Raw genomic sequence first — 27,982 nt, forward strand, 5'->3', positions numbered from 1 at the left:
GAGAAACTAAAAACTGTATCTTAAACTTTTTTATCCTTTTCTGTGGCCTGTACCCCCAGAATGTAGAGAAATGCCCAACACATGTAAACACTTTATAAATATATGTGGGTTCATGGACATTCTTTCTGTGTTAAGAGAAAGAAAAATGCTTATTTAAATAACCTGATTTTTAAAACTGTAACCTGGGTCATAACTGTCACATGTTCAAAACATCGGAAAATTACCAATAGGATAAAATATATAGTCATTGCAGAAAGCAAATAAATAAAGCCGTAATGTTTACTTAAAGCACGAGAAAACCAAGTTATATCTGATTACCTCAAATATATTCCTTAAAAGAATTGTACATGCTAATTTAGTATTCAAAAATTAGTCAAAAGAAATGGTGAAGAAAAAGTCCGTATATCTCAGGGAAGGAATAAAAACATAAGCATTACTCAAGCATATACCTTTGTATCATGAATTAGCAAAGTTTCTAACACCATAAAAACGAGCAACCAACAAAGCAGTTAGAGAAATACAGCAATTAACCACAGAAATGGGTAAATCCCCAAATTACATTTTACCTAGGAGTAGAAGAGCAGTGAGAACATCCATATCCTAACTTCTTTCCGAACTCCAACGCATCCAAGAAGAAAAGAGCTCAGACCTACGCAGGCTAATTTACCCTGCAAAATTTTCCTTTCAAAAAGTATGCCTGAAAATTGGCTCTCCTAAAACAGAAGCGACTTTCATAAGAGTTATATAAGCAAAACACACAGGCCAATTCAGTGATGTGGAAACCACCTCATGCAAAAGAAACGCAGCTAACACAAGTAACCCCCATTCACGCCTCAGGTCCTGTCAGCTTCTCAGGATAAAAATCAAGGCTGATTGGAACCTCCTAGCTCTCCAACCAAAGGATGGAAAAATTTTAATGAGAAGTTATAAACAATTCAACGACAGAGAGCCCTAACACACTCCGTGGGAAGGGTTCATATTTTATGGTTGGTTAACCATCTGGAGTATCTTTAAACTTCCTATGTCCACCTTCTCTTGACCGCTTTTCCTATTATGGAAGGGTGAAGTGAGTATTTTAAGTTCTCTTCACTGTTCGAAACAGGCTGTCAAATGCACCAGATGCGTGCGTGGAGTCTGTCACGAACTGGAGGTGAATCAGGGGAGCTTGCTCAGAGCCGCCTCTCTGCAAACCTCCAAATGCCGAGTCCTCCCCATGCTCTGCGGCGCACTTGGAACATCCCACTCACCAAGCCACCTGCTCATCTTTCCATCATTCAAACTGTGGCAGAAATGCCACCTCCTCACAGAGCCGTCCTCGGTGGTGATGGGTACCAAGCCCTTGTCTCCCACCCACCAAGGTGAGGAGGTTAATGGAGGGAAGGCAGGCATCAACAAAAACACCGTTCCCAACATGGCACAGACAGCCTGTCGGCTTCAAGTATCAGCACCAGAAGGAAAGGGAGCCAGAGCGCCTGCTTTTTAGAGCAGGAGGAGATTCATTCGTTCATCTAACAAGCATTCATGAAACACCTACTGTGTGTTGGGCAGTGCAGTTCCTCAGGGACAGAGGGAGGACACAGGACGTGGTTCCTGCTCACAGAGAGCAGGCAGTCTTATAGCAGGAAGAGATATAAGAGCTGAAAATCATGACACTGCACGGCTAGTGCAAGGAGGGAAACGGGTTCAGGATGCTCTGGTTGTGTGTCCAAGAAGCACCCGGCTCAGTTGGGGGTCATGGGAGGTTCCTGCAGGAGACAAGGACTGAGTGAACCAGGTGGAGGAGAGGAAGGGAGGGAGGCGAGGAGGAGAGCACTCCAGGTGGAGGGGCCGATGACATCTGGGCACAGACAACAGGTTGGATATGGACAGACTGCCAAGCAACTGGTATCAACAAGCAGTACGACCCAAGGATCATGATCATACTCTTCGATCAATAACACTGCATCATCAAGTCCATGGTGACAAGGGCCACAGGATGGCGAAGGACCTCTGAGGCCATATGAGCCACCCCTGAAGGGTTACAACCAAGGGGGTTAGGGCCAGATCTGTGTTTGAGGATGGCCACTCCTGGGGCAGGGAGCAGTGTGGTGCATGGATTTGGAGCCAGTCTGCACAGGCTCCTAGCGAAGGCCAGAATGCTGGGCGGTGAGGTCCGTGGCCTGGCTTCGCTGGCTGTGCTCCTGCCGCACTGCACGTAATTCCCCGTGCACAGTCCCTGCTGCCCAGGGGGCTGAGTTTTATACTACTGCCCCCACCTTCCCCAACGACTCCAGCTCCACTGCTCACTGAACAGAAGACAGACACCCAACCATCAAAGAACCAGCCAGAGGAGGCCAAATACCTCTGCTCTGTGCGGCTCCGCTTGACGAGAAAACAAGCTGGGCCACTCTGTGTCTTGCCTTGGGAATTTAACAGCCCAGGAATAACCAGGCAGTTTAGGAATGTATGCAGAAGCCAGACACGGGTCCCAAGGCCTAGCGCGTGTTCTTGTTCCTCACGGCCAAGACAGACTCCCACAACAACTACTCAGTGGTTCAGGGTTCCTGCTTCCAGCCCCCCGCCATCAGCACCAATGAAGAAGACTCTTGTTTTAAACCCCACTGTTCATTTGGACAACAAAGGCTTTGGGCTCATGTGTTTGTCTGGAGGACTCTCTGTTTCAGAGCGAAGGCCCCTCCCCTCCCGGATACTCACAGAATTGCAGGCTGAGGCTCAGAAAGGCCAGCAGCGCAGCGAGGGCCAGCAGCAGCAAGAAGCGATTGCGGAAAAGCATTATTATTTGTTCTATCTCCTCTTCATGGTTTCACCTCAAATCGGGAACATGCCCTGTGAATAAAGCAGAGGCAATAAACACGTGTTCCGAGGTGAAAAACCAGGTTTGCCAACTGAAAATAATCCAATTAGCCCAGGCCTCTGGCAGACAAACACTAATCTTAGTGGGAGAACGATAGCAAGCACAGTTACGTCTTTGCCCCCAAACGAGACCTGCCAAGAATGCATCCATCAAATTAGTGAGAGGAAAGCACTTCGTGAATGGTTCATTTGTGTGATATCAACAGGGAATGGGATACTTTACAGCATGACCTTTCCAAAGAAAATCGTGAAGGACGTTTATTGAGCACTGACAATGTGCCAGACGACGAAGTGTTTCCCAGCACCAGCTCATGCTCGCCCCTTTCTGACCCCCACCTTCTAAGTCTCTAACTTTTCTGGATGAACGTTTTGCGAAGATGACTCTGGTCTTCTTTATTTTTAACATTAACCTGAACGTCAATCACGGCTGCCTGACCCACAGTAGTGCCTTTAGGGACAGCTAGGGGGTGCCAGAGGACTCGTTCCTACGGTAAGCAGCCCCCTCTGCTGATTAGAGACCTTTCCCCATCCTGACCATTGAGCCACTTGAGCTGCATACACGGGTCTTCGGGCAGCCCACCCACTCATTCTAATTTCCTTTAACCACCTCAGAACTGTGTAAAAGGGCTTAAAAAATGTTGAGTGAGACCTTAAATGGCCCTTCTGTGAAAAAAAAAAGTGAATGTTTGCAATAGGTTTTACCCCATCATTCTCAGATACCAAGTCTCTTTCCTGCTCTCCCTGGCATTTGAAATAGAACTTGAAAATCATACCCTCTTCATAAAAGGGCCCTCAATTAGAATAAAATTAAAACAGTCATTCCCAACTGGATTTTCTTGGCATGATCTTTTCCTCCCTCAAACACAGTGTCCTTCGGAGCTCAGACAGACACGATCAGATAAAACCTCGTCTGCCGACGTGTGAGGAAGGTACAACTTTGTGATCATACTAAAGCTGCTAAACTGCACACAGTAAATTGTACTCTCTGTGAATTCCATCTTTCTTTTTTAAAGCACCCATCTGCAAGGCATGAAGCAGCAGCCAGAGCCCTGGGGTCCCTTGGTCTCTCTCTGCACAAGGACCCTGCACAGGAGTTTGAGAACCACTCCTTTAAGGGATATGGCAGACTTTCTGCCAATAGAGAACATTTGCTAAAAGACTGATGGAAATACACATGTACCTCACCACTGAGCCTGGACACCTGCAACCAGCATCTCTGTTGACAAATAGATCCCAATTTTATACATTCAAAGGAACACTGCTTCTGTCCCTTTGGTCACTGCCCTTCACCAAGGGCCAGTGCCTAGTGTCCCAAAACACCTACACCTCTTCCTGGGACACACCCCCCCACCCCTGCCCTGGTGGTGTCTCTTGCTTAGGCACCTCAGGGACCAGATCTGCCTCTTGGTTGCTCTGCACTTGGGAGTAGAAGGTCAGGGCCTTTCTTCCGGTACTGGGCCAGGTCTGGCCTCTCAACCACTTCCTTTCTCCAGCACTTGGGGGATTTTCCATCACACCTACTATGTCTGCGCCGTTTGGTTCTACTTGACACTGCTTTTTCGTGGGAGAGTAAACCACGAGATGGTTCCGAGCTGTCTTCCCTCGGGCATTAGGCGGAGCCAATTGCTGCCGGCTGAGTTAAGTCTCAGGCTTACAGCATGGCAGAGCTGTTGCAGTGATGAGCCCCAGTCTGTTCCCGCCTTTCAGGATCAATGGCCTATGCAGTCTCCTCCCACGTTATTTCTAAGCTTGGAAGAGGTACTGGCTTTGGCCAATGGGACAACAGCAAGTGAGCTGCAAGCACAGGCTTGATAAGTCCATATGCACTGGGGCCTGTCCTCCTTTGCTGCTTTCGGAACTCTAAGACCACCATGTGAAGACACCCGACTAGTGGCTGCGGAATGACAGACCATGGGCAGCCTAGGCTGCAAACAAGCACCCTGCCAGTCATCACACGTGTGAGCAAGGTCCTCCCAGACCATCCAGCCCAGCCATGCCACCAGTAGATGGGTATCAGGAGGGCCTGTCCAGATGAAAAGAACTACACAGCCAACCCACATATCACAAGCAAACATGATGGTTGCTGTTGGGAGCCACTACGTTTTGGGAGCTTGACACAAACCAAAAGAGAATCGATACAATAGAGAGGAAATGCCTGGCATGTTTACTAGGACTCTGTAAGCCTGGGCCTAGAGCTCCATATCCTTATCTCAGGCACCATGTACAAAGCTCCAAGTTATCTACACTCTTCGGTATGCTGAGTGCTGTTTGGGAAAGAGGCTATATTTAGTTCTAGATTTAAAATCCTGAGAATATCGGTTAACCAGATGGCTGGGCTCACGAGACCTCCTAACTGCTTTTAGTTTTCAGGATACTGGCATCTCTGCGTGTGCGATGCTGTTCATTTGACGACACAGGCCTCAGTCTGGGAGCACCCGCCCTTGCCCGTTGATACCGTCTGGGTTCCTGTAACCTCTCCTTTCTGACTGTCCTTTGGCAGCTGCCAAATGCCAGGTAATGGTCAGAGCCTCATTACCTCCACTTGTGCTGGGGACCAGCGTGATGTGATCACAGCCCTGGGCATGTGCACACAGCCAGGGGGGTGGGGCAGGGACGACAAGGACATGGGGCTCTGCCACACACACGTCTCCTTCTGGAACCTATTTCCTTAGGAAACTTGGAGAGGAAGGTCATGCTTTGTTCTCAATTTTCAAAAAATGACTATAATGTGACATAATCCAAAATTCACATGGATTGGAAGACATCTGTGTTTGCAGCTGGAGCTAGGCCTCCTTCTGACGCGTGTGTGCGCACCCACATACACGTCCAACGTGGGAACCGGGCACACGGCTCCGCCCCGAGTGTGTCTTCACAGGGGACACTTCCTTGGTGAGAGGGACTGAGAGGAGCCCTGACGTGGTGGAAAGGAGGCCGGTAGATGTGTGCTAGTTCCCTGCTGTGCCGCTGGATGTCTGCGTGCCCTCCTCACAAGGAACTGACGTCACTTCTCCGAGTCCAGGATCCAACTTCTACAAAAGCAGGGGGCTGAGCACACAGAGCAGGAGGGTGGCAAGAACAACTACGGTCATTTGCAGAGGAGCAGCAGAGAGTCGCCATGCTGGTTGGCCTCCCTGGTTCTGCAGGAATCACACGGGCCCTGCAGCATTATCAAAACACAAAGATTCGCCCCCCCCCCCCCCTCCAAGATCCCGCCTCTGCCCCATACTGTGGTTCCTCTTCCAAATCCTGGCCACCACCACTTCCCTATTCACCGGCCCAGCCCCAACCAACAGGGCAGGCAGCCACAGGGCAGGCAGCCACGTGTGCCGCCCGCTCTCCGCGAGTCTTCTCCAGGGGCTGACTCAGCTCTGATACCTCCATCTCACCGCAGGCTTTCTGTCTGGAACATCCGTGTCAGCTTCTGCTGAGCCCCCATCCGAGGAAGATGACATTACCAGCCAATGGGCTCTCTCCATCTCTGTGGCCCAAGCTCCAGCCCCATTCTCCACAGACCCCTTTCTCTTTTCCATCCCTAGCAAGGAGGCTCATGCAGCCACTCAAAAAGTCACACAATCCATGGGTCCCTTCTGGCCATCGTCCAGCACATTCCTTCCATGGGAATCGGTATGCACTCTCCTGGTGTTGGCTATAGCACCTCCAGATACTCCACAGTCTTGTCCAAGTCAGGTGCAGTGACAGCTAGGTCTTTGGGCCCACAGGAGAAACCCCAGAGCCTGCTCACTCACAGTCCAGGAAAGAAAGTTCCTGGGAGGATTCACTGCTCCCTCAGCAGGCTGAGACGCTGTGGGAGTATGACTGACTTCAGTCCAGCTCCCACAGCTCCTGATCCCCAGACATCGCCTTCCGTGCAAGAGGTGCTCCAGGCTCAACGTGGCATCACGACCGAACCAATTCCTATAAATATTTCAGTGGAAACAACTGTGTTGTGTCTCAGGCTGAACACAGAACGGTGGCCAGTCATCAGATGTCTGCTGGGCGCAGCCTTAGTCCCCTGCGCTAAACTGGCACGGTAAAAATGTCTTAAATCCAGAAACACAATCGTCACTCTGAATTCCCGGTGCAACAGCAAACAATAAGACAAACAAAACCCAGCCAACTGTAATTCAACTTTACAGCAGATTGGAACAGTAAAACATTAAAAAATATAATTAAAAAAAAGTACTAGCTAATAGGCACTTCCCATTGTATTATGGTAAATATCATTTCTGAATTAAGAGAAAGAAGGAACACGTCAAAGGCATTTTTACAAGCTACCATTCTGCCTCCAGGGACTTTCAAAGCTCAAGCCCTGGCCTGACTTTTACCTTGTAAGAGCTAGAAATGTCACATCTAGTGACTCTGGTCTCAGGGTCTCACTCAATGTATACAGAACTTAGGGTTTTAAATATAACCATAACTGCTTGGAAAAAAATGTGCATCCAATTATCTCTCACTTGTGTAGTTAAAATGCCATTTCCAAGATAGAAAGATGGTATTAAAGAAAATGCTTTAATGTATTATATACTTTGATTTTTTTTTTCTTGGTCCTAATCGTTTCGGCCTAAGTAAATACAGTATTATAATTTTTAAAAACCCTCAGGTCTATAATTGTGAACTAAATATGAACCAAGCAGAGATAAAAGCTTTATCTTAATAGTCCTCCCTATCCAAGGTTACCTCAAAGTACAGGGTAATTGCAACATCAGAGATGCTTGGCTAAGAATAAACCAACCTTAAAGTCTGATGAATGACAGATTCCAGAACCTCCTGAAAAGCGCAGGCTTTGGGACAGGCCCCAGGGAGGCTGCGGGCTCCCCGCCTCATTCACATTCCAGTCATTCACATTCCAGCTAGTCTGCAGGCTCAGTTCTAAAGGTTGAAACCGATTCGTTCATCTAATCAATTCAAAACAACATATTTTCCAAGAGCCACTCTGTGTCGGGCACCATCTGAAGTGCTGAGGACACAGGACACTGGACAAGTCCCTGCTATCTTGAAGCTCAGAGCTGAAATGTACAAAAGTATTTATGGTAAAAATGATATGAGATCTAGGAACTGCTTTAAAATATTGGGAGGGCGTCTGAGGAGGAATTGATGAAGCAAGATTGGCAATCGCGGGCAGTTGCTGAAGCTGCGGGACGGGTCCGCGGGGGTGTGTTACATGATCCTCTCTGCCTGTGAGCACATTTGAAAGTAAAAGTTTTTGAAAAGGTGTAAGAAGAAAGGAAGCTCACAGTCTGATCAGTGGAACACTGAGTAAATATTGGGCTGGCCAAAAAATTCGTTCAGTTTTTCCTTTACAACGGCTCTAGTAATGCTTAGTTGTTTTAACTTCACTCGAAACAATTTTGTTAGATTGTATCGTGACAGCTGTCCTATCAGCGTGCATTTTAAAAAAAACACTTAGCAAAATTGGTGAATTTTTGTGCAGCCATTTTAATAGTGAAGATGGAAGAAACCATAAAACATTTTTGGCATATTATGCTTTATTATTTCAAAAAAGGTAAAAATGCTACTGAAGTGCAAAAAATAGATTTGTGCAGTGTATGGAGAAGGCGCTGTGACTAGTAGAATGTGTCAAAACTAGTTTGCAAAGTTTCTTGGTAATACTGACCTTTTGGCCAAATAATTCTTTGCTGAGGGGCTGTCCTACGCATTGGAAGACATTTAGCAGCACCCCTGGCCTTTACTGACTGGAAACCAATAGCAGGAGATAGCCGACACATTAAAAATATCTAAATCAATACAGTTATTGGTGAAAATTAAAAAATGTGTCTTTTATTTTATGGGAAATACCGTACGGACTTTTTGGCAAACCCAATATAAACAGACCATCGAGCCACATGAAACCAGCGCCAGTGGGGAAGCGGGAAAGGGGAGGGGAGGAGGCCTACCCTGGCCCAGAGAGGGCGGGCAGGTTTCCTTGAGGAGGCTCAGCCAGAGCTCAGTCTTGAAGAGCAGATTGGAGCCGCTGCATTTGTAATTGCACTTTAGGAAAACAAAATGAACCAAAGAAACGGCACTAAGACTGCACTGATGGACCGACTGTGGGGGGCAGCAGGAGAGTTTGCACCGTTTGTGACTGAGAGGAGCCAGAGAGGGGAGGCAGCGGCACCTGCACTGAGTCTGCTGTGTCTGGGGAGAGAAGGCTGCCCAGGGGTTCCACAGCGGCTGGGCAGGGGAGCCCCCACCCCGTCTGGGTCTGTTTCCTCATGCGAAGGCTTTGCCTGTGGCCTGGCACCTGCACACAGGTGAGCTACACAAGTCTCACTCCCAGCCGACTGTTTCCTGCAGCAGCCCCTATGGCTGGAGGAGGAAAGTGCCCTGGGTCCTTTCAGGACTCGGTCTTTGGGGTGTGACACAAATCGAGTGAGGGAAGGAGAAAAGTCCCCTGGATCACTGAAGGACGAATTTATTCAAAGTGGAAATGATGGAAAAATACTCAACATCCAAGAGTCTTGTGAAGAAAACGAAGGAAAACCACAGAACACGCCAAAGGCCGAGGAAGGCCGCCCCTCAGAAGATGTACCACAGGAGGCAGAATAAAACCCTCAACCTTCCCAAGAAGGTGTGAGCCAGGAAGCAGAAGGAAGCCCTTGGTTGCCATAGTCCTAAAGGAAGGACAAGTGGACACAGCAAATCTTTAAAAAAAAAATAAAGAAAGAAACGGGCCTAATCAACCTGTCCAGGGATTTAAAGAGGACAGTCCTAGAGTCCCCTTAGGCACCAGAACCCTGAAGAAATGCGAAGGGGGGCTGATGAGTTGGAAAGGCTCAGGGAAGAAAGTAGAATAGCAAGAAACAGGTTTGTGATGATGCATTGGAATCACAGACATTCATGCAGACGTCCTTACCCTGTGCACTTAGGGCCCAGAATTTTTTTTTTAATCTGACGGTAAAATCTGTTCCCTGCTTTCTTTCTGTTAGCATTTTCTGATGTAAGTTTTACCTTTGTTTTACTTTTAATCATCTGGTGGAATTTTGGTTTTGGTAGTTTCCTTGTTACAAGCATCTTGCTGGATTTCGTATCTTGACCCATTCTCCAGTCTATTCAGTTGGGAAGGTTCACACGAAAGCATGAAAATATGTTCAGTCCGCGTTGTAAAGTAAAACATAACACGTTACAGAGCAGCGTATTTAGTGTCAGCTCACATGTGTAGGATAAACATCCCAAATTGGGCGTGTGCGTGTGCATATACATACATACATACATACATCAAAAACTTAACTGTGCTTATTTCTGTGTAGTGTGAGTCTTCTTTTTTAATGAGCAGGTGTCACAGACAGAATGAAACATTTTTAATAAGTAAGAGAATCAAATAGTTTGCAACCGGATTAGAAGGGCAGTGGGGGAGCCTAAACTCTTGGTGAAATAACTGTTAAAATGTTAAATCACCTCAAATCACCTCTGGATCTCTTAGCCAGAGGAATCCAACTGGCAATTATTACAAAAAAAATTGAAAAGTCTCACTCCCCCTGCTAAGGCCAGCGTACACACTGACCCCAAGGAGTCCCTCCCCCAAGGAGAATAAACACACCCCTCGGAAGCCCCTCGGGGCACAAAGGCTGCGGGTCAGAGCAAAGGTGGGGTGGATCCCAGGATGCATGCACCAATGGGTGCCAGCTTGAGGCACAGGCCTACCCTTATTTTCTAGGCCAGGGCTTTATCTCTTCCCAGCACCAGGCTCCTTGGGGAATAGAGAAGTGGAGCAGGCCCAGGGGCCTCCCTGCTCTCCTCAGCAGGGCAACACCTGAAAGGGGCCTAATAGCCCTGTGGGGCCTCCCCACAGCTGACACTCCCAGGGCTCCTCTCTCACTGGGTCCTCTGCTCCTATAGAACAGCCTGTCTTCCACCCTGGAGTAGTGAGGGGTGATGAAATCTGTGACAGGAACAGCGTAGCCACTGGGCAGGAGGTAAGACAGTCAGTGCTGAGGATCAGTCCCACAGCTGGCCCTGGATGAAGGTAGCATCAGGCCCAGCCCTCTAAGGCCCTGCTTTTCAGGACTCACTATAATCTGGCCACATGCCACAAGTCCCACCCCATGTCCCAGTTCCTCCCATACCACACAGTTTGGGGCATGGGCCCAGGGGCCAGCGGGCTAGGTCTGGAGCCCTTCCCCAGCCCTTACAGAGCCGCAGCTTTCCCATCTGTAAAACGGGAGCCATCACAGACTCCATCGCATAGGTGGCAGAAAGGTTAGTGAGGTTAACCTGCGTACGGGACAAAGCACAGTACCTGGCTCCTCAGAGGCGCTCAGTGAAAGTTAACAGTGACTTCTCTCATGGTTATAACACCCACCACCCATGTGTGAGACGCTCACCCTGCCTGCCCCTGTCTTTACCTCTTCTCTAGACACAGAATGCTCGTGGGACCATGCTAGACAAAACCGGATTTTAAAGAGGTTTTAAACGCCACTTGGTTCAAGTCCCTTGGTTGACCAGCAGAGTGGCCCGGACAGGTCAGAAGTAGCACAAGGTTGCTGGTGGCTCAGGGAGCTGCTCTCACGGCTGGAACTCTTGCTGCACGACCACAGGATGGCACCCAACACGCTGTCTTTGTCACCTTATTTCTCTTCACTGCAGAGGACACACTATGTGGCAGACTTTTCTAACTACCCACCAACATCTATTTTCTGGTCCTTCCTAACAGAATCCTCTAGGTTTTAGTCAAATACATGGCCACCCCACTCGAGAGAATACTCCCAGACTCCCTTGCAACGAGTGTCAGACTTGAATAATCAAGTTCTGGACAGTGAGTAGTGACTGCAGGTAATATGTGCGGTCCTACTGTGACTTTCCTTCTTCCCCCTTCCCAGTCTCTGAGTCACAGGTGTGGTGACAGGCAGCCTTCTTGGTGCGGGACACCTGTTTCCTTGACTGCCTACCATCTTAAATTGTTTCAGGAGGAAAACATCAATCCCACAAACACCTTTTAAAGTCATTGTTATTTCAACCTCTGTTAAAGTGGCCAAACCAATATCCTCAATAGAACTGGCCACTAACACAAAAGACATTGGTCCTCTTCCTGGGGCCCCCCGTAGGAAGTGATGGATACGCACTTACCCATTCGTGATGAATTGCACCGGGCAGGGAGCTCTGATTGCTGACTGAGCTGAATGTCACTCTCATATGTGATATGAATGAGACATAGCTGTGATAACCTTTGTTCTTTTGAGTTTGATTTTTTTTGTTTTACCTTAATTCTTGCATCTATGATGATGGCTTGGCTATAGGTAACATGAAATAGTAGCTAATGCTACGGGACTCATCAACATTCTCACATAACGAGCCGTCCTACCAGGGAGAGCAGCTCTAGGATCAGTTAATTCGGCAACTCAGTGGTGTCATCGGGAAGCCAGGGCCTTTCCATCACTGGGCGCTCTGCCCTCTTGTCTGTCCTGTTGCTAGGATGGCTGCCCTCAAGGATCATAAGACTGTGGCCACACTCATGGGCCTCACACTCACACTTGGCAAGCTGTGCATTTCTACTGGAGGCAAGGAAGCCTTTCCAGAAACCCTCCAGCAGACTTCCCCAACCGTTTAACGGCCAGAGCTGTGTCACAGGCCCCTGCCCAGACCAACCACTGGCCCTGGGAATAGGCCACAACGATCGGGCTCCACCAACCGGGATTCACCTCCTGGCGCAGGCCCACACAGGGAGGGAGAAGGCGGAGACCTGACCAGAATCGCAGTTCTGTTAGGAACCAGGGAACGAGGGGGAGTCTGCAAGGACCCACACGTGCTGAGGCCCTGACCGCACACAGTTATCCTAAAAAATTATCCTCAAACCCAGCCATCCGATGACAGTGCCGGTACTTTTCAGATCTAGCGATCAGAGCTTGTACACTCATAATTACATGGTTCAGAACCTTCCGTGCTGGTGTGCTCGCGTAGAATTCAGTAGTGACAGACGGTGCGGCAGCATCTGTCAGCCTGCCCGTCCTACCCAGGACGCCTCTGATCCCTGTTTTACGTGTGCCGGAATACGCAGCATGAATCATTTACCAACTGTTTCTCTCCAAAAAGGATTTGAGGCAGCTAATCTGCAGGTTTAGGTTTTTTAAAGTCCCTGAAACATTAACGTTTTTTCCCTTCATTTGTGAACTACATGTTCCCACCACTCTCTCCTTTGAGGTTTCTTTCCAGCTCAAGGTGGCTGACCATTTCTCAGCACCACACCAGACTGAAATAACTACTGTAGTTTTCTGACTCTAAGACGCACGGGGCCGTAGGACACACCTAGGTTTTAGAGGAGGAAAATAGGGAAAAATCCCCGCTCTACAGCCACCCCCCCCCCCACCCAGAGAGCCAGGTAGGCTACATTCATACTATAAGACGCACCCCCATTTTCCTCCCAAATTTGGGGGGTGCATCTTACAGTCCGAAAAATACGGTAATTAATCAAGCCCAGATTTTCGCTTTCATGTACTCCTCAGTGACTTTTTTCTGACATTTTGGGAGAAGTCTGTGTTCCATCCGACGTCTCTGCTTTGTTCTCTCTTTAGTTTTAGAAGTAGCTACGTATGAAACTGGAGTTCTAATTTTAGAATGTCGAGAACAACTCAAGTATCCCAACAGCAAAAATGAAGAACGTGCGGTTGGCAGGATTTACGCACCACAAAGCCACTTACAAAACATGTCCGATTCTTTTTTCTTTGGTCAGCAAACTGTATCAAAATGTCAAGGAAAGCACACGAGGATTACATAGGCAGGGCTGTAAAGCTATAAATACGAGTGATGTACAATGAATGTTCACATGGGAAAAGCCCCATTTTTAAAGGCACAAGCAAATCAGTTACAAGGGCCTGAAAATCACACAGCTGGGCAATATGAATATGAAGTACAGATTGTCAAGGCCACTCACACCTTCTGAAAGCTGCCTCTTCTGTGTTAACAGTACCACACAGAAACGGGATTTTGCTCTGGAGGGATACAGGAACGGGAACACGCAGACAGGCCACAGATCAAGGCATGTCGCCCCATCTTCGTCGGGCTGGGAGCACATTCACCTACAGAGCTTTGACAAAAGCCTGTGCTCACTGCCAGCCCATTCCAGGCCTTGATCGTGACAAAGCATGGGACGCCAGGCTGCCTATGGGTAGTAACTGATGCTGGTGCCTGTGGGCAGAACCTCCATGCCCTTAAAATATCCTTTGTGAAACTGCTGGCTGGTTTGGTGGGAGGCTGGCAGCATGACTGTTGGTACAGAATGAGCCCTCCTGCCCAAGGAGGCAGGTGGTCCAAGTGTGGGCAGCCACTGGCGGGGGGTGCTGACCTCTAGGAGACCTCCACGTGCTGAGAACTACAATAAAGTAGGGAATAACAGTGTAATAAGCTCCAAAACTTTGATGATTCGGCTTAGGTTATAGCTGTAATGAAACACAAGTACTCCAAATAAGTAGTTCTTATCATCAGTGGTGAAGAACTGAAAGCTCTTCCTCTAAGATCAAGACAAGGACACCCACTCTCACCACTTTCATTCAACCAGCAGAGCAATTAGGCAAGATGAAGAAATGAAAGGCATCCAAATCAGAATGAAAGAAGTAAAAGGGTCTCTATTTTCAGATGACATATTGTATATATAAAACCTTAAAGACTCCACCAAAAAACTATTAAAATAAACAAATTCAGTCCAGCTGCAAGACACAAAATCAATACACAAAAATCAATTGCATTTCTGTACACATTTCTAACAACAAACTATCAGAAAGAGAAAAATAATCTCATTTATAATGGCATCAAAAAGAATAAAATAGCACTGGCTGGTGTGGCTCTATGGATTGAGCACTGGTCTGTGAACCAAAAGGTCACAGGTTCAAGTCCCAGTCAGGGCACGTGCTTGGGTTGTGGGCTGGTTCCCCAGTAGGGGGCACATGAGAAGCAACCACACACTGATGTTTCCTCCTCTTTCTCTCTCACTTCCCCTCTGTCTAAAAATAAAATTTTAAAAAAGAATAAAATATCTAGGAATAAATTTAGCTATAGTTGAAAGATCTATACACTGAAAGCTATATGACATTGATCAAAGAAATCAAAGAAGACACGAATAAGTGGGAGGATGCTCTGTGCTTATGGTTTGGAAAAATTAATATGGATTAAATGTCCATACTATCCAGAGCAATCTACAGAATCTATCACAATTCCAATGGCATTTTTTATAATAATAGAAAAAAAACTATCCTAATATTTGTATGGAACCACAAAAGACCCTGAATAGCCAATGAGCTCTTGAGAAAGAGGCACCATGCATCCTGATTTCAAACTGTATTACAAAGCTATAGTAATCAAAACACAACATGGTATTGGCATAAAAACAGACACATAGATCAATGGAGCAGAATAGAGAATCCTGGGGAAAAAACATGCATATGTGGTCAATTAACTTATGACAAAGGAGCCAGAAATATACAATGGATAAAGGACAGTCTCTTCAATAAATGGTGTTAGGAAAACCAGACAGCCACATGCAAAAGAATGAAACTGGGGCTCTATTTTATACCATACATAAAAATTAACTGAAAATGAATAAAAGACTTGAATGTAAAACCTAAAACCTTAAAACTCCTAGAAGAAAACGTAGGGAGTAAACTTCTTGACATTGGTCTTGGCCATGATTTTTTGGATTTGACACCAAAGCAAAAATAAACAGGTGGGACTACATCAAACTAAAAAGCTTCTGCACAGCAAAAGAAGTAATCAACAAAATGAAAAGACAACCTATGAAATGGGAGAAAACATTTATCAGATAAGGGGCTGATATCCAAAGTGTATAAAGAACTTATACTACTCAATAGCAAAAGAAAAAAAATCCCCAAACACTGATTAAAAATGGGCAGAACTAAGTAGACAGTTTTTCAAAGAAGACATAAAAGTGGCTAACAGATACACGAAAAAGATTCTCAACATCAGTAAGCAACAGGGAAATGCAAGTCAAAACCACAATGAGAGCCCTGGCCAGCTGGCTCAGTTGATTGGAGTATTGTCCCATACACCAAAAGGTTGTGGGTTCAACCCCCGGTCAGGGCACATACCTAGGTTGCGGGTTTGATCCCCAGTTGGGGAGCATACGGGAGGTACCCAATTGATGTTTCTCTCTTTCTCTCCCCCTTCCCCTCTCTTTAAAATCAACAAAAACATATCCTCAGGTGAGGATTAACAAAAAATTAAAATCACCTCATACCTGTTAGAATGGCTGTCACAAACAACAACAACAACAACAGAACCCCAGGAGATAACCAGCGTGGGTGAAGACAGGGAGGAAAGGGAGCCCTTGCGCAACTCTTGGTGGGAGTGTAAACTGGTGCAGGCACTATGGTAAACAGTATGGAGGTTCCTAAAAAATTAAAAGTAGAACTACCATACGGTCCAGCAATGCCATTGCTGGGTACATGTCCGAAGGGAGCAAAATCACTACCTTAAAGCAATATCTGCACCCCATGTTCACTGCAGCATGGTTTGCAGCAGTAATCACACCCCTTTCCTCACCCCCATCCTTGACACCATTGTCTTGAAACCAAATTGGACTTTTTAGAGGAAAATAATCTATTGTGCTAAGCCACTGAAATTTGGGGATTTATTTGTTATAGTAGTAACATTAGTACAAACTAATACTTGTCCATATGTAGCCTTTTGATAAAGATTAAATGTAATAATATATTTAAAATGCCCAAATCATAATAGTTCAATAATGGTTAATTCCTTTCCACGCATGGGTGTCCTACCCATGTGAAAACGCACCAGTAGTGTCCATGTGGTTGCTTTGGAGCCATAGTCTTCCAGCACAGATTTAAATGTAGATGGAAGCCAACCCTTCAGGCTTATTATCAGGCAGCCTCTTGGAGAGAGCTCTGATCATTTACATCTTCATATTTTTATTTTTTATTTTAAACAACTTTACTGAGGTATAATGTACATACTATAAAATTCACCAACTCCCAATGTATAATGGTTTTTTAGCAGATACACAAAGTTGAGAAGCCATCACCACAAGGTGGTGTTAGAACATACTCATTACCCCCATAAGATCCCTCGTGACCTTTTGCAGGTCATCTCTAGTCTTAATCCCTATTCCAAATAATTACTAATTTACTTAATGTCTCTTTTCCCACCATTTTTAAAATTTATTGATCTTAGAGAAAGAGAGAGGAAGGAATGGAGAGAGGAGAAACACACACACACACAGAAAGAGAGAGAAACATTGATTTGTTGTTCCACTTACTAATACATTCATTGGTTGCTTCTTGTATGTGCCCTGACCAGGGATCAAACCTGCAACCTTGGCCTATGGGGCTGATGCTCTAACCAACTGAGCCACCCAGCCAGGGCTTGTGATCGCTTACATCTTTAAAATCACTGTGATCTGGGCTATGATGCTTACACTGAAACCCAGCTTGAAACCGAGATAGGTAGAGAGCCTGAAACAAAGACAGACACCTCACTCGGGACGGCAGGCCCTTTCAAGTTTTCCAGAGTGAGACATCCTTACCTAATAAATTACTAGGGGTTCAAAAAAACAGTCAAATAGTACTTAATGAGAAATGTGGGGGGAGCAGCTGTTGTTGACACGTGTGATTTTGAGAATGCAAAGCACTGAGGTGGTCACGGTCCTTGTTTACACACTGGTTTCCACGAAGCTAAGCTAAATGAGCAAATACTTATTCTGTATTAGCACTATAAAGTTTCAATTGTGCTTCTGAGGGTGTCTATTAAATAGGGTAAAGAGCTGTCATGCAATATGTAGAGGCTGATTTAATAGTCATTTTCCAAGGTCTGTTGTGTTACTAGTTGGGCACTATTTGTTGTCCACTGGTGCATTGTTGGCTGGGCGTTACAGAACATCACGGTGTCAGGAATGGCTGTCATAGATTGTGTCCGGTCACAGAGTTGTGAGTTCTGCTCGTTGTGGAAGATTGGTTCTGCCCACCAATCTGTGATAACTGACCACGGACTGCCACGTCACTGACTCAGTCAGGATGGGGACCTGAGCTTCCTCTTCTTCTTTTTTAAAAAAAAAATTTAAAATTGATTTTAGGAAAAGAGAGGAAGGAGAAAGAGAGAGGGACAGAGAGAGAAAGAGAAACATTGATTTGTTGTTCCAGTTTTTTATGCATGCATTGGTTGATTCTTGTATGTGCCCTGACCTGGGATCGAACCTGCAACCTTGGCATATTGGGATGATGCTCTAACCAACTGAGCTACTTGGCCAGGGCTATGTTTCCTCTTCTTAAGTTAGGAACATACCTGAAAGTCTTATTTTGTAAGAAAAAGAAATCATTCTAACAGATTAATTTGAAAACATAATGCAAAATCTTGTTCTTCCCAGAAGAATGTCTTTTTTCCCATTGAGGCATAATTGACACGCAGCTTTATATCAGTTCCAGATGCACGACATAATGATCTGATATTTGTATATATTTCAAAATGATCAGCACAATAAATCTGGTTAACAACTGTCACCGTACATAGTTATACAATTTTGTTTTTCTTGTGATAAGAACTGTTAACATCTATTCTCTTAGTGGCTTTCAAATACGTACAACGCAATATTATGAACAATAGTCACCATGTTGTACATCATATCCCCATGACTTAATTATTTATAAGCGGAAGTTTGTACCTTTCGACCCCCTTCACCCATTTCACCCAACCCCGCCTCTGGCAACCACCAATCTGTTCTCTGTATCTACAAATTTAGTTTTGATTATTTGTTTGTTTGTTTAGATTCTACATATAAGTGAACCAATAGGACTGTTTTCTTTAATCTTCCTGGTAGGTACCATCAGAATTCCAGCCCTTTAGTGGTTTCCCATAATGTCCCAGGATGATCCTCAAATCCTGCCCGTGGCCTGCAAGGCCCCACTGTCAGTCCAGGCCCACCTCGCGCTCCCGCCTATACCCCCACCCCTCAGCCATCCTGGCCATCTCTTGGACCCACAACAGAGCTTTGCTCCCTGGGGACTTGGGGCCTGTGTCCATGCATGTCCTCTGGCAACCCGTTTAGGTGAGTCAGTGGGGCAGGCACCTGGGGTGCTTGTCCACAAGGGACCCCAAGTCCCACAGGAGAGACCCTGAGATGAAGAAAACTGTACCTCTCTGAGTCTGCTTGAAATGGGGCTGGGGGGAGGAGCAGGAGCTGGCTGAGTCCAAGACACAAGGCCATAACAGCCTTCTTGGGAGGACTCTGGTGGCCAAGGCAGGCGGGTAGGTTTGACGCCAAGACTGAAATGCTCAGGGGAGCAGAGTTTGGTAGTTTTAAAGCACGTCCACAAATTCTCCGTCACCTCCCCATCAAGGGAGGTTCTGGGTCTCCTGAGCAGGCTTTGGGGCACCTTGACGAGTGCAATGGGACAAAAATGATGCTGCAGGACCTCTGAGGCCAGTCAAAAGTTTCCAAGCAGATTCATCTGGCTTGTTCACTCTTGTTGTGGAGCCCCGAAGCTACCATGCTGGAGAAACCAGGTCCGAGGCCACCTGAGACAGGGAGGCCCAAGCAGCCCTGACTGTCTGAGTCTTCCCAGCCCTGGCATCACACTCGGCGAGGGAACATTCAGACAATTTCAGACCAGCCCCTCCCTGGATAACTGAGATGAGAGCAAGAAACAGCAGCTGGGCCCACTCCACCTCCAGGCCACGAAGGTAACAGTCACCTGAAGGCTGTTTTAAGCCACCACGTTGGGGATGATTTGTTATGCAGCATTAGTGAGTTCCATGATGCTAGGAACTTTGTCAGTCTTGCTCCTACTCTTGTATCCCCACCGCCTGGTGCAGAGCAGGTGCTCAATCAATATTTGTTGGATGAATGAATGAATGGATGGATGAATGACCTGAGGAGAGGCTCACTGTAGCCACCAGCAATACATCTTCTCTGCCTTCCCCAGCTGGCACGCTACCTCTCCTCTGACCTTCCCCCTTTCCCACCTTGCTAACTCCTGATCAGCCCTGGATCTCAGCTCCAAGGTCACTTTCTCAGGGAAGCTGCCCTTGAATTCCCCCATCTAGATCAGCATCCTGTCTGACACTCTCAAGCCACCCTGTATTTCTCCTTCATGACACTTCCCAGGACTATCATTAACACGATGAAATAGCCACGTTGAAATTCCTGGCTGGCCGTCTCCTGCCGTTTATCATCAGCCACCTGACAGCAGCGATGGAGTTGATCTGTTCACAAGCGTGTCTCCAGTGCTGGACAACGCCTGGCACCGAGCTGGCTGACCACGTCAGAACATTTGGGAAGACCAGCAACATACAGCTGTTTTACTCCTAACTATTCTCACACCAAATGTGTGTGTTTCTTTTTTCTCACACCAACCAATTTTCCAACTCTCTGGACACCAGCTGGGTGTCCTACCATTCAATTCAATTCGGACACTGACTAGCGCAAGTCAGCATCAGACCCCACAGGTTTAAGGGCTCAGTCCCAAAGACCACCCCCACGTCAGATGCCAGCTGCAAATATTGGGTCCTCAGACTACCCGCTTCTGTCAACTTGGCTACAAAGTCCTGGGGTAGGAAGGCAGTTTCCAACAACCTCCACCCCGTTCAGGTTCAATAATTTGCTAGGACAGCTCACAAAACTCTGGGAGAAGCTTTCCTTACTATTGCTGTAGATATATTACAAAGGATACAACTCAGGAACTGACAAATGGAAGCAATGAATAGGGAATGTTACAGGGCAAGGGCAGATCTTCCAGACTCTCTCGGGCACACCGCCCTCTTGGCACCTCAATGTGTTCACAGACCTGGAAGCTCTCTAAACCCTGCTGTTTAGAGCTTTTTATTGAGGCTTCACCATGGAGGCAAGATTGGTCAAATCACTGGTCATTGAACTCAGCTTTCAGCCCCTCTGCCTCCCTGGAGGTCACGGGGTGGGGCTGAAAGTTCCAACCCTCTAATCGTGCCTCATCTTTGTGGCAACCAACCTTCATTCTAAAGCTGTTTGGGGGCTCCCGGCCATCAGTCATCCCATTAGCAGGTAAAAGACATGCTCAGCACTCCCGGAGATTCCAAGGTTTTAGGAGCTGTGTGCCAGGAACCCCTGACAAAGACCTAATATTTGTTTTACATGATGTCACAACAGCCAATTCCATGATCAGCAGGGGCCAGTTCTTAGAATTCTCACTAATATTGAGCTACAATCAGTGTCTAATTACTAGCCTATCCTCTGCCAGGCTTTCCAAACCCACTCACATCCTGGTCATCCTCACCACACAGACCCCAGGGAATCCTAGAGGGTGAGTGGCTTCTTCAGGTTTACACAACAGTCAGGGTAAGAGCTAGAAACTGAAGCCAGCTCCTCTGACTTGCCAGTTGAAGACTTTCCATTACAGCACACTGCCTCCTGGGTATTTCTGTGGTAGACAGACAGACATGAGCGGAGCAAGGATGACAGGCCAGGTACAGAAGGTCACCAGGGTGGAGAGCCCAGGGTGCCCAGCAATGGGCAAAACTGGGAAAACCAGGACTTTGCCCCATGGCAACCTTTCTGCCCCTAACACGTCGCTGGTCAAGTGGTTTAGACCCCCTGACCTTACGTATCGTTGGTCATGCAGTTGGGACCCTCCCCTGACCTTTTCTCCCCTGGCATGTCTCTTAGTCGGGTGGGAGACCCCTTAGAGGAGAAGCAACAGGCAGGAGAACAGCCTCATATGACCCCTATTAGGCATTAAGCCCTAGCGATGACATCTAGACCTCAGTTGTGTTTCAGCTGCAGGCCCAGAAAAGCAGCGAAACCAGACAAGTTGATGCCATGGCTGTCATCAGGACCAGTTGCATTGACTAAGGACCCCCCTGAAAGGCCACACCTGGAAAGCTGATAAATATTCTATTGAGAGCCTCCCCTTGGACTTCCTGTAAAATCCCCACCCTTCAAAGGCCCTTAGGATGGCAGAGCCAACGCACTCTCCCTCCCTCTCAGGAGCATAGCCCGCGTTTCTTGTCCCCTGTCTTCTCCTCCGCAGGGGGATACCTTCACCCTTCTCTCTCTTAAGTTCCCCGGGCCCCTTCCTCTGTCTCTGTAACTTGTTTCCGGAACCCATTTCTTCCATGGCTCACTACCTTGTTGACTTTCTAAATAAACCTTTGCTTATAGTTTGCGTCTTGGCTCTGCATTCTCTTAGCCAGACTCAAGTATCGAAGTTGCTGAACCGAGGTCCCATCTGACTCCACGGCTCTGACCAGGAGCTGTGTTTGCCACCAACATTTTCACTGATGTTAAATGCTCTGGAAGTGTAATCCCTCCACCCAAACAACAAACGAACTGTGCACTTTTCACACTGGAGCCTATGAACAAGGTGAAGCTTCTTTATTTAACATGTAGTATTCAGTGTCTGTGTGTAACAAGTGTTCATGGCAATATTTTCGGTGCCCCCCTGACGAATGCTTAAGGGATGAGCCCCTGAGCAAACTTCTAATTCAGATAGTAATTTAGTTCCTATTTACTGGACAGACCCTGTGTCAATTCTCTGCAGAGGGCGTTCCTTCCACTTTCCTTTCCTTCTGTTACTGGTCGTTCACAGCGTCTTTGAAGATTAAAGACATAAACTAAGACAAAGAATACTCCAGGTGATTGCAATAGTTCAGTAAGACAGCACCCCTGAACAACTGAGCTTTTGAAGACAATTTAATGATCTGGAAAAGAAAATGTGAAAATTTCAATGTGACTTAATGTAAAAAAGACACAAAAAGGATACAGAACCATGTACTGCAAAACTCTAAATTTTTAAAAATGTATATATGTATATGCTTGGAGAACTAGAATGGAAAAAATACAAATTTTTAAATGACGTGGCATTTCTCACCCTTCAGATCTGCAAAAAATAAGGTCACTCATCTCTAGTGAATATCAGTCTCAATGGGGATGAATTCTTTCTCACACTTCTGCTGAGAGGGTTATGGGGGACAGGAAAATTCCCTTTCCTTTCCCTCAGAGTTCTTCTGGCTGGCCTAATATTGAAGTTGACATGAGACAGATTAATAGGAGAAAATAACCAAATTTAATTACGTATGTACCTACGAGGGCTCTATGAAAATAGGAGATCCCAGGACAAATCAGGCAGTTGAGGCTTATTTGCCCTCTTGAACTAAGGAGAAGTGGGGGTAGGGGGTGGTGGTAGTGGCTTGGACTTCAAAGGGAAGGCGGGCAGTTCACAGGTAGATGAGAAGGAGCAAATATGTGGTGGACAATTCTTGCTCGGCTGCCCAGAGACAAGGGACACAGAGGGGAGTCTAAGAACAGAGCTCGCTGCTTCCTCCCTGCCAGCCACACTTAGATCACGCCACACTAAGGTGGAAGACAGGTCCCTTCCTTTCCGCAGGTTTTTTTTATCTGAATTCCTATAGGCAGGTAAGGGGGCAGTAAAAAGCACTTCTCAAGTTTGTTGGACTTTGTCTTTAGTTGGAAATCATCCGCATGCTGGGGTGACACATTCTGGGGAGACTCATTCTGAACCCCTCCAATTTCTTAAAAGTAACCAATTTAAAATAATCAAATCCCCAAAAAGGTATATTTGGGGGTGGCGAACTGCTCCCCCTCAGGGTTAACTGGGATAGAATTCATGAAGAAGTGGTGGTCTTGTTAGAATAATAAACACACAAGGATTCACATTCTGGGTATCTTCAAATATGTTCACTCATATGTATAAAACAGAGATACAAGTAATTATAAAAATTTGGAAACAAGCCCTGGCTGTGTGGCTCAGTGGACTGAGTGCTGGCCTGAGAACCAAAGAGTCACCAGTTCGATTCACCGTCACACCTGGGTTACGGGCCAGGTCCCCAGTAGGGGGCGCGCAAGAGGCAACCACACATTGATTCTCTCCCTCCCTTCCCCTCTCTAAAAATAAATAAATAAAATCTTTAAAAAAAATTGGAAACAACTGATATGTTCACTCATAGGGAAATGGTGGATAAATTAGAGTTTGTCCATACAATGGAACATGATTCAGCCTTAAAAAAGGAAGAGGTAGACTTAGGTGTGCATGTGGACAAACCTCCACGAGATACTGTCAAGTTAAAAACATACAAGTTCTGACCAGAAAGTATCCAGCTATGACAATGAAAAATAGAGACATTTATTGAAGATGCAAGAAGCATTGTACACAGGACAATGACATCTCAGTCCCCTTCAAAGTAGGCACCTTGGGACCTCACACAGTTCTCCCATTCGCCATCAGCTGCCCTGTCGTATTTTCCTAAATCTCACCGATGGTCTGAAATCTCTTCCCTTTCAAAGGTGATTTTAGTTTTGGGAAAAGCCAGAAGTCGCAGGGCACTAAATCTGGGTTATAGGGGGACTGAGTCACGGGGGTGATATACTATTTCTCCAAAAAACTCTGCACAGGATGTGAAGTGTGAGCGGGAGCATTGTCAGGATGAAGCTGCCAATCACCAGTAGCCCAGAGCTGCGGCCTTCTGCATCATCTGAATAGTCTCTGCGGAGCAATGTCCAAGCTTAACGCAAAATTTGATGCAGATTCGTTGCTCTGCTTGCTCAGTCATTTTGAATGCCACGGCTACACAGTTCACATGCTCACTCAACAGCATCTACCTGTCTCACGGACCAGTACAGTGAAGTTGTCATCATTCACGCGTGCACATTCCAGTCCACTTGCCTTGGCTGCCAGGTTACATCGATGTCGAGCAAACTTCTTTTTCTATTAACAATGGCTGGACTTTTCCTGGACAGACTTCGTATACAGTATGACTTTTACAATCAGAAAAAAAAAGCAAGCTGTAAAACTCATTTAAATTATTTTTAAACGATGTAGTTACACAAGAAGTCACCAGGCAGGTCCATGATGAATTATAAAGAGACCAGACATTTTGAAAGAGTACCTCCTTTCAAAACTCAGCCCAACATGGAACCTGATGTGTGAGAAATATAAAAGCAGTTTCCTGGGAGGGGCCTTGTGCCCTACCCATCCGCAGGACCCAGGGTTCCAGGAACACCATCAGGAAATGTGCTGTTACAGACAGATTGGGGCTGCAGGGGCAGGGGGCAGGAGCTCTGTGCTAGCTGGCCACAGAGGGCTTCAGGGGAGAGGCAGAAACAGTGTTAAAGCTCACAGGGCAAGGAGGATGGCAGGGGGCATGCCCGATGGGAACAGGCGTTTCGAGGAGGATGAACATCGTGCGCGCTGGTACAGAGGCCGCCAAGAAGCCCACCCTCCCCGTACTGTTGGCTGAGGGCAGGTTTTAGGCAGTGAGTCATCAGTGACCAGGGTGGAGAATGGCTGGGGCCAGACTAGGTTCCGTCTAGGCACAGGGGGTCACAGTTCCTGAACACAAGCACAGCAGAATGAAGGAGCTGATGATGAATACACTCCTGCGTATTCATCACCCCCGACCCTCGCCCGCCCTCGAGTTACAGCCCAGCACTGGCAGCAAGAAGACAGACAACCTTCTAGGCCTTGATATATGACGGCCTGCAGCTCACTGTCACACACTGATGGGTTTTGCCAAGGTTGTGCTGCATCTGGTCAGAACGGCAGGCCAGGCAGGCTGTGGACCTTCCCACAGTGCTGCTGTAGACGTAACCCACATCCTAAGGCCAAGGACTCTGGGGTTCCCAAGTCAAAGCTCGTGGTACCTCCCTGGGACTGAGACCAAGGCCTTTTGCTCCGCTACTCAGCAGCTGTGGCACCTCTGAGCTGCAGTTTCCGCACCTGTGAATGATGATTCAATTATTCATACAAGAAATATTTACTGGGCACCTGCTATATGCCAAGTACAGTCATAGAAACTGGGCATTAGCAGTCACCACATCATTCCAAACTCCGACCCTCATGAAGCTTATATTCTAGTGAAATGCGAATAGCCCCCTTCATGGGCCGTGGGAGGGATTAGATATTTCCTGGGAAGCACTTAGGGCAGCCACAATTCTGCACCTAATTCCAATGTGTGTGGGGACTTTCCCCCTACAACACCAAGCAATTCTCTGACCCCGGCTGGGTGTCCTACCATTCGACTCAATTCTGACACCATCTACCTGGAGGCAGCATCAGATTAACGGCTCAGTCCCACAAGACTGCCCCTCACCACACACCCATGCTGTCCCTTGTATTTCTGACCAACCAGCGACAGACCGGAGGTTCCGCTGGTTATCAGCAGAATGAAACCCCTCCCTGGGTTTCATTCATTTGCTAGGGTGGCTCACAGAATTCAGAGCAACATTTTACTTACTAGATTACTGGTTTCTTATAAAAGAATATAACTCAGAAAAAGCCACATGGAAGAGATACAGAGGGCAAGGTATGTGGGAAAAGTCGCATAGTTTTCATGCTGCCTCCAGGTGTGCACTCTCCCTGAATCTCCACATGTCCTACCTGGAACCAACCTGGAAGCTCTCTGAGCCCCATCCTTCCAGGTGCTTATGGAGGCTTCATCACACAATCAGGGCTGGTGAAGTCACTGGCCAGGGGTGGCTGACTGGGCCTCCAGCCCCTCTCATCTCCCCGGAGGTCTGAGGGTGGGGACTGAAAGTTCCAACCGTTTAATCACAAGGTTGGTTCTCCTAGCAACCAGCCCCCATCCTTAGGTCACCCGAGGCTTTGCCAAAAGTCAACTCATCAACATAAAAGACACCATTATTGTTCCCATCATTCCCTACAGCCCTTAGTACCAAGAAGACACCCAGCACACACCCCCCGGACTGGTCTGAGTTTCCCTACCCGGAGACGAAATGCCCTGCCATCAGCCCTGGCCTTACTCAGAGGAGCCCGGTGGTTCCTCCCCAGCACCCCAGCCCCACCCCTAGCCCTGTTGATTCCACCCTAATGAACAGGGCTGGGCGTCGAGAATGAGGGAGACCACCCTTGGGGCCATTCATCACAATAAATGCTGCTGAGGACTCCGCCGAAAGCTGGCTCAGCAGCCCTCAAGTCCGGAGGGAGACAGTAAAACGGCAGGCTGGTGAGAGCCCCTCCCTTCTCAGGCAGTAAGGACTGAGTCCTCCACAATGGGGACCCCTGAAGGACTGCCTGGCTCCTCCAACCAGGCCGGCCCATGGAAAGGCAAGGCCTTACTTGGTGGATTTCTGCATTAAACGCTCATTTCAGTGTGCTCACAGAACGGGTAGTAGGCACAAGCAGCACATATTCTGAGCCAAGTGGTCAGAATTATTGGTATGAGTTGCAGGGAAAAATAACTCGTAGCCAATTTAGAATGTTGTCCTTGGAGTTCCAAGAAAGCGCTCCATCAAAACTCTGGCTGGCACCTATCTGGATACGTAATGACAGTTTCAGCTTTCCCCACCAACTACAGGCTAGGGTTCTGATGCCAGCCTCTATTTTTGTAGCCTGAGTAATGCCTGGGCAAAGGACCAGCTGAGAATCGAAGGCAGAGGGACAAGAGAAGGGACAGCATGAGCAAGGGGGCCGTCTCCCACCTGGCCTCCCACAGCAAACCCTGTGGAGCACTGTGGCCACGCCCTCCTCACACCTGGCCAGCTTCCCCTGCAGCCTCCTCCCCCCAACGCACCCACAGCCCCAGGCCCTGAGCTCCCTTTTGGCTGGTACCTTACCTGCCTTGTTCACCATGGTGTTAAATGAGTGAATGATCACACCACACCAGTCGAACTCTGGGACACTGGACTACTCACTGTTCCCAGAAACCCCACATGCACCTTCTTATAACTCAGTGTCTGTGCCCATCTCACTCTTGGTCCAGAGGACTTCTTGATCTGGTTAACTCCTGCTCATCCTTGAACTCGGCTCAAATGTCACCTCCCTCTGGAAGCCCTCCCTGATCCCATTTCTGGGTGAGGTCCTCCAGCATTGGGCAACCACAACACTCATCAACACCACAGGCTCCTGTCAACCTCTTCACTTGCCTCCCCCAGGCCTGGGTGGACTCAGAGCTGAGTAAGCAGCAGGTGCGAAGGGAAGGAAGGGCGAGAGGAAAGAAGGACACTGTGAAGAACACTGTCACAGAAACCTCCATCAACGGAACAAGAACAAAGCATTAAAACCCAATAGATCAATGGATTGCTCATTAATGTTCACTGAGAAAAAAAGAGCAGGAAGTGGTTGGGAAATGAATTTGGGCGGGAAGCAGAGCGCACTCTTTGCAGCACCCTCTCTGCTGCGCTCCCCAGGTGCAGGCTGGCCTTGCAGCTGAGTTGCAGGAGAAACTT

At 47.3% G+C, this 27,982-nt stretch overlaps 1 protein-coding gene across 6 annotated transcripts in view; it reads right to left on the reverse strand.

Moving 5' to 3' along the window:
• Positions 1 to 27,982, reverse strand: part of PXYLP1 (2-phosphoxylose phosphatase 1) — a 73,487-nt gene that overhangs the window by 35,731 nt on the left and 9,774 nt on the right. For 3 of the 6 annotated variants that reach the window (XM_053929463.1, XM_024556399.3, XM_053929462.2), the window contains exon 2: positions 2,695 to 2,826. The exons of 1 other annotated variant lie outside the window; for it this stretch is intronic. In XM_053929463.1, coding sequence (XP_053785438.1) covers positions 2,695 to 2,773 — 79 coding nt within the window. In that variant the 5' untranslated portion in view covers positions 2,774 to 2,826. Of the gene's footprint in view, positions 1 to 566; positions 2,656 to 2,694; positions 2,827 to 27,370; positions 27,942 to 27,982 lie in introns of those variants that run through there. 2 more of the 6 variants (XM_024556400.4, XM_045192145.3) reach the window with 2 other exon arrangements.

This window comes from Desmodus rotundus, chromosome 8, assembly GCF_022682495.2.
Source record: "Desmodus rotundus isolate HL8 chromosome 8, HLdesRot8A.1, whole genome shotgun sequence".
NCBI classification, from domain to species: Eukaryota; Metazoa; Chordata; class Mammalia; order Chiroptera; family Phyllostomidae; genus Desmodus; species Desmodus rotundus.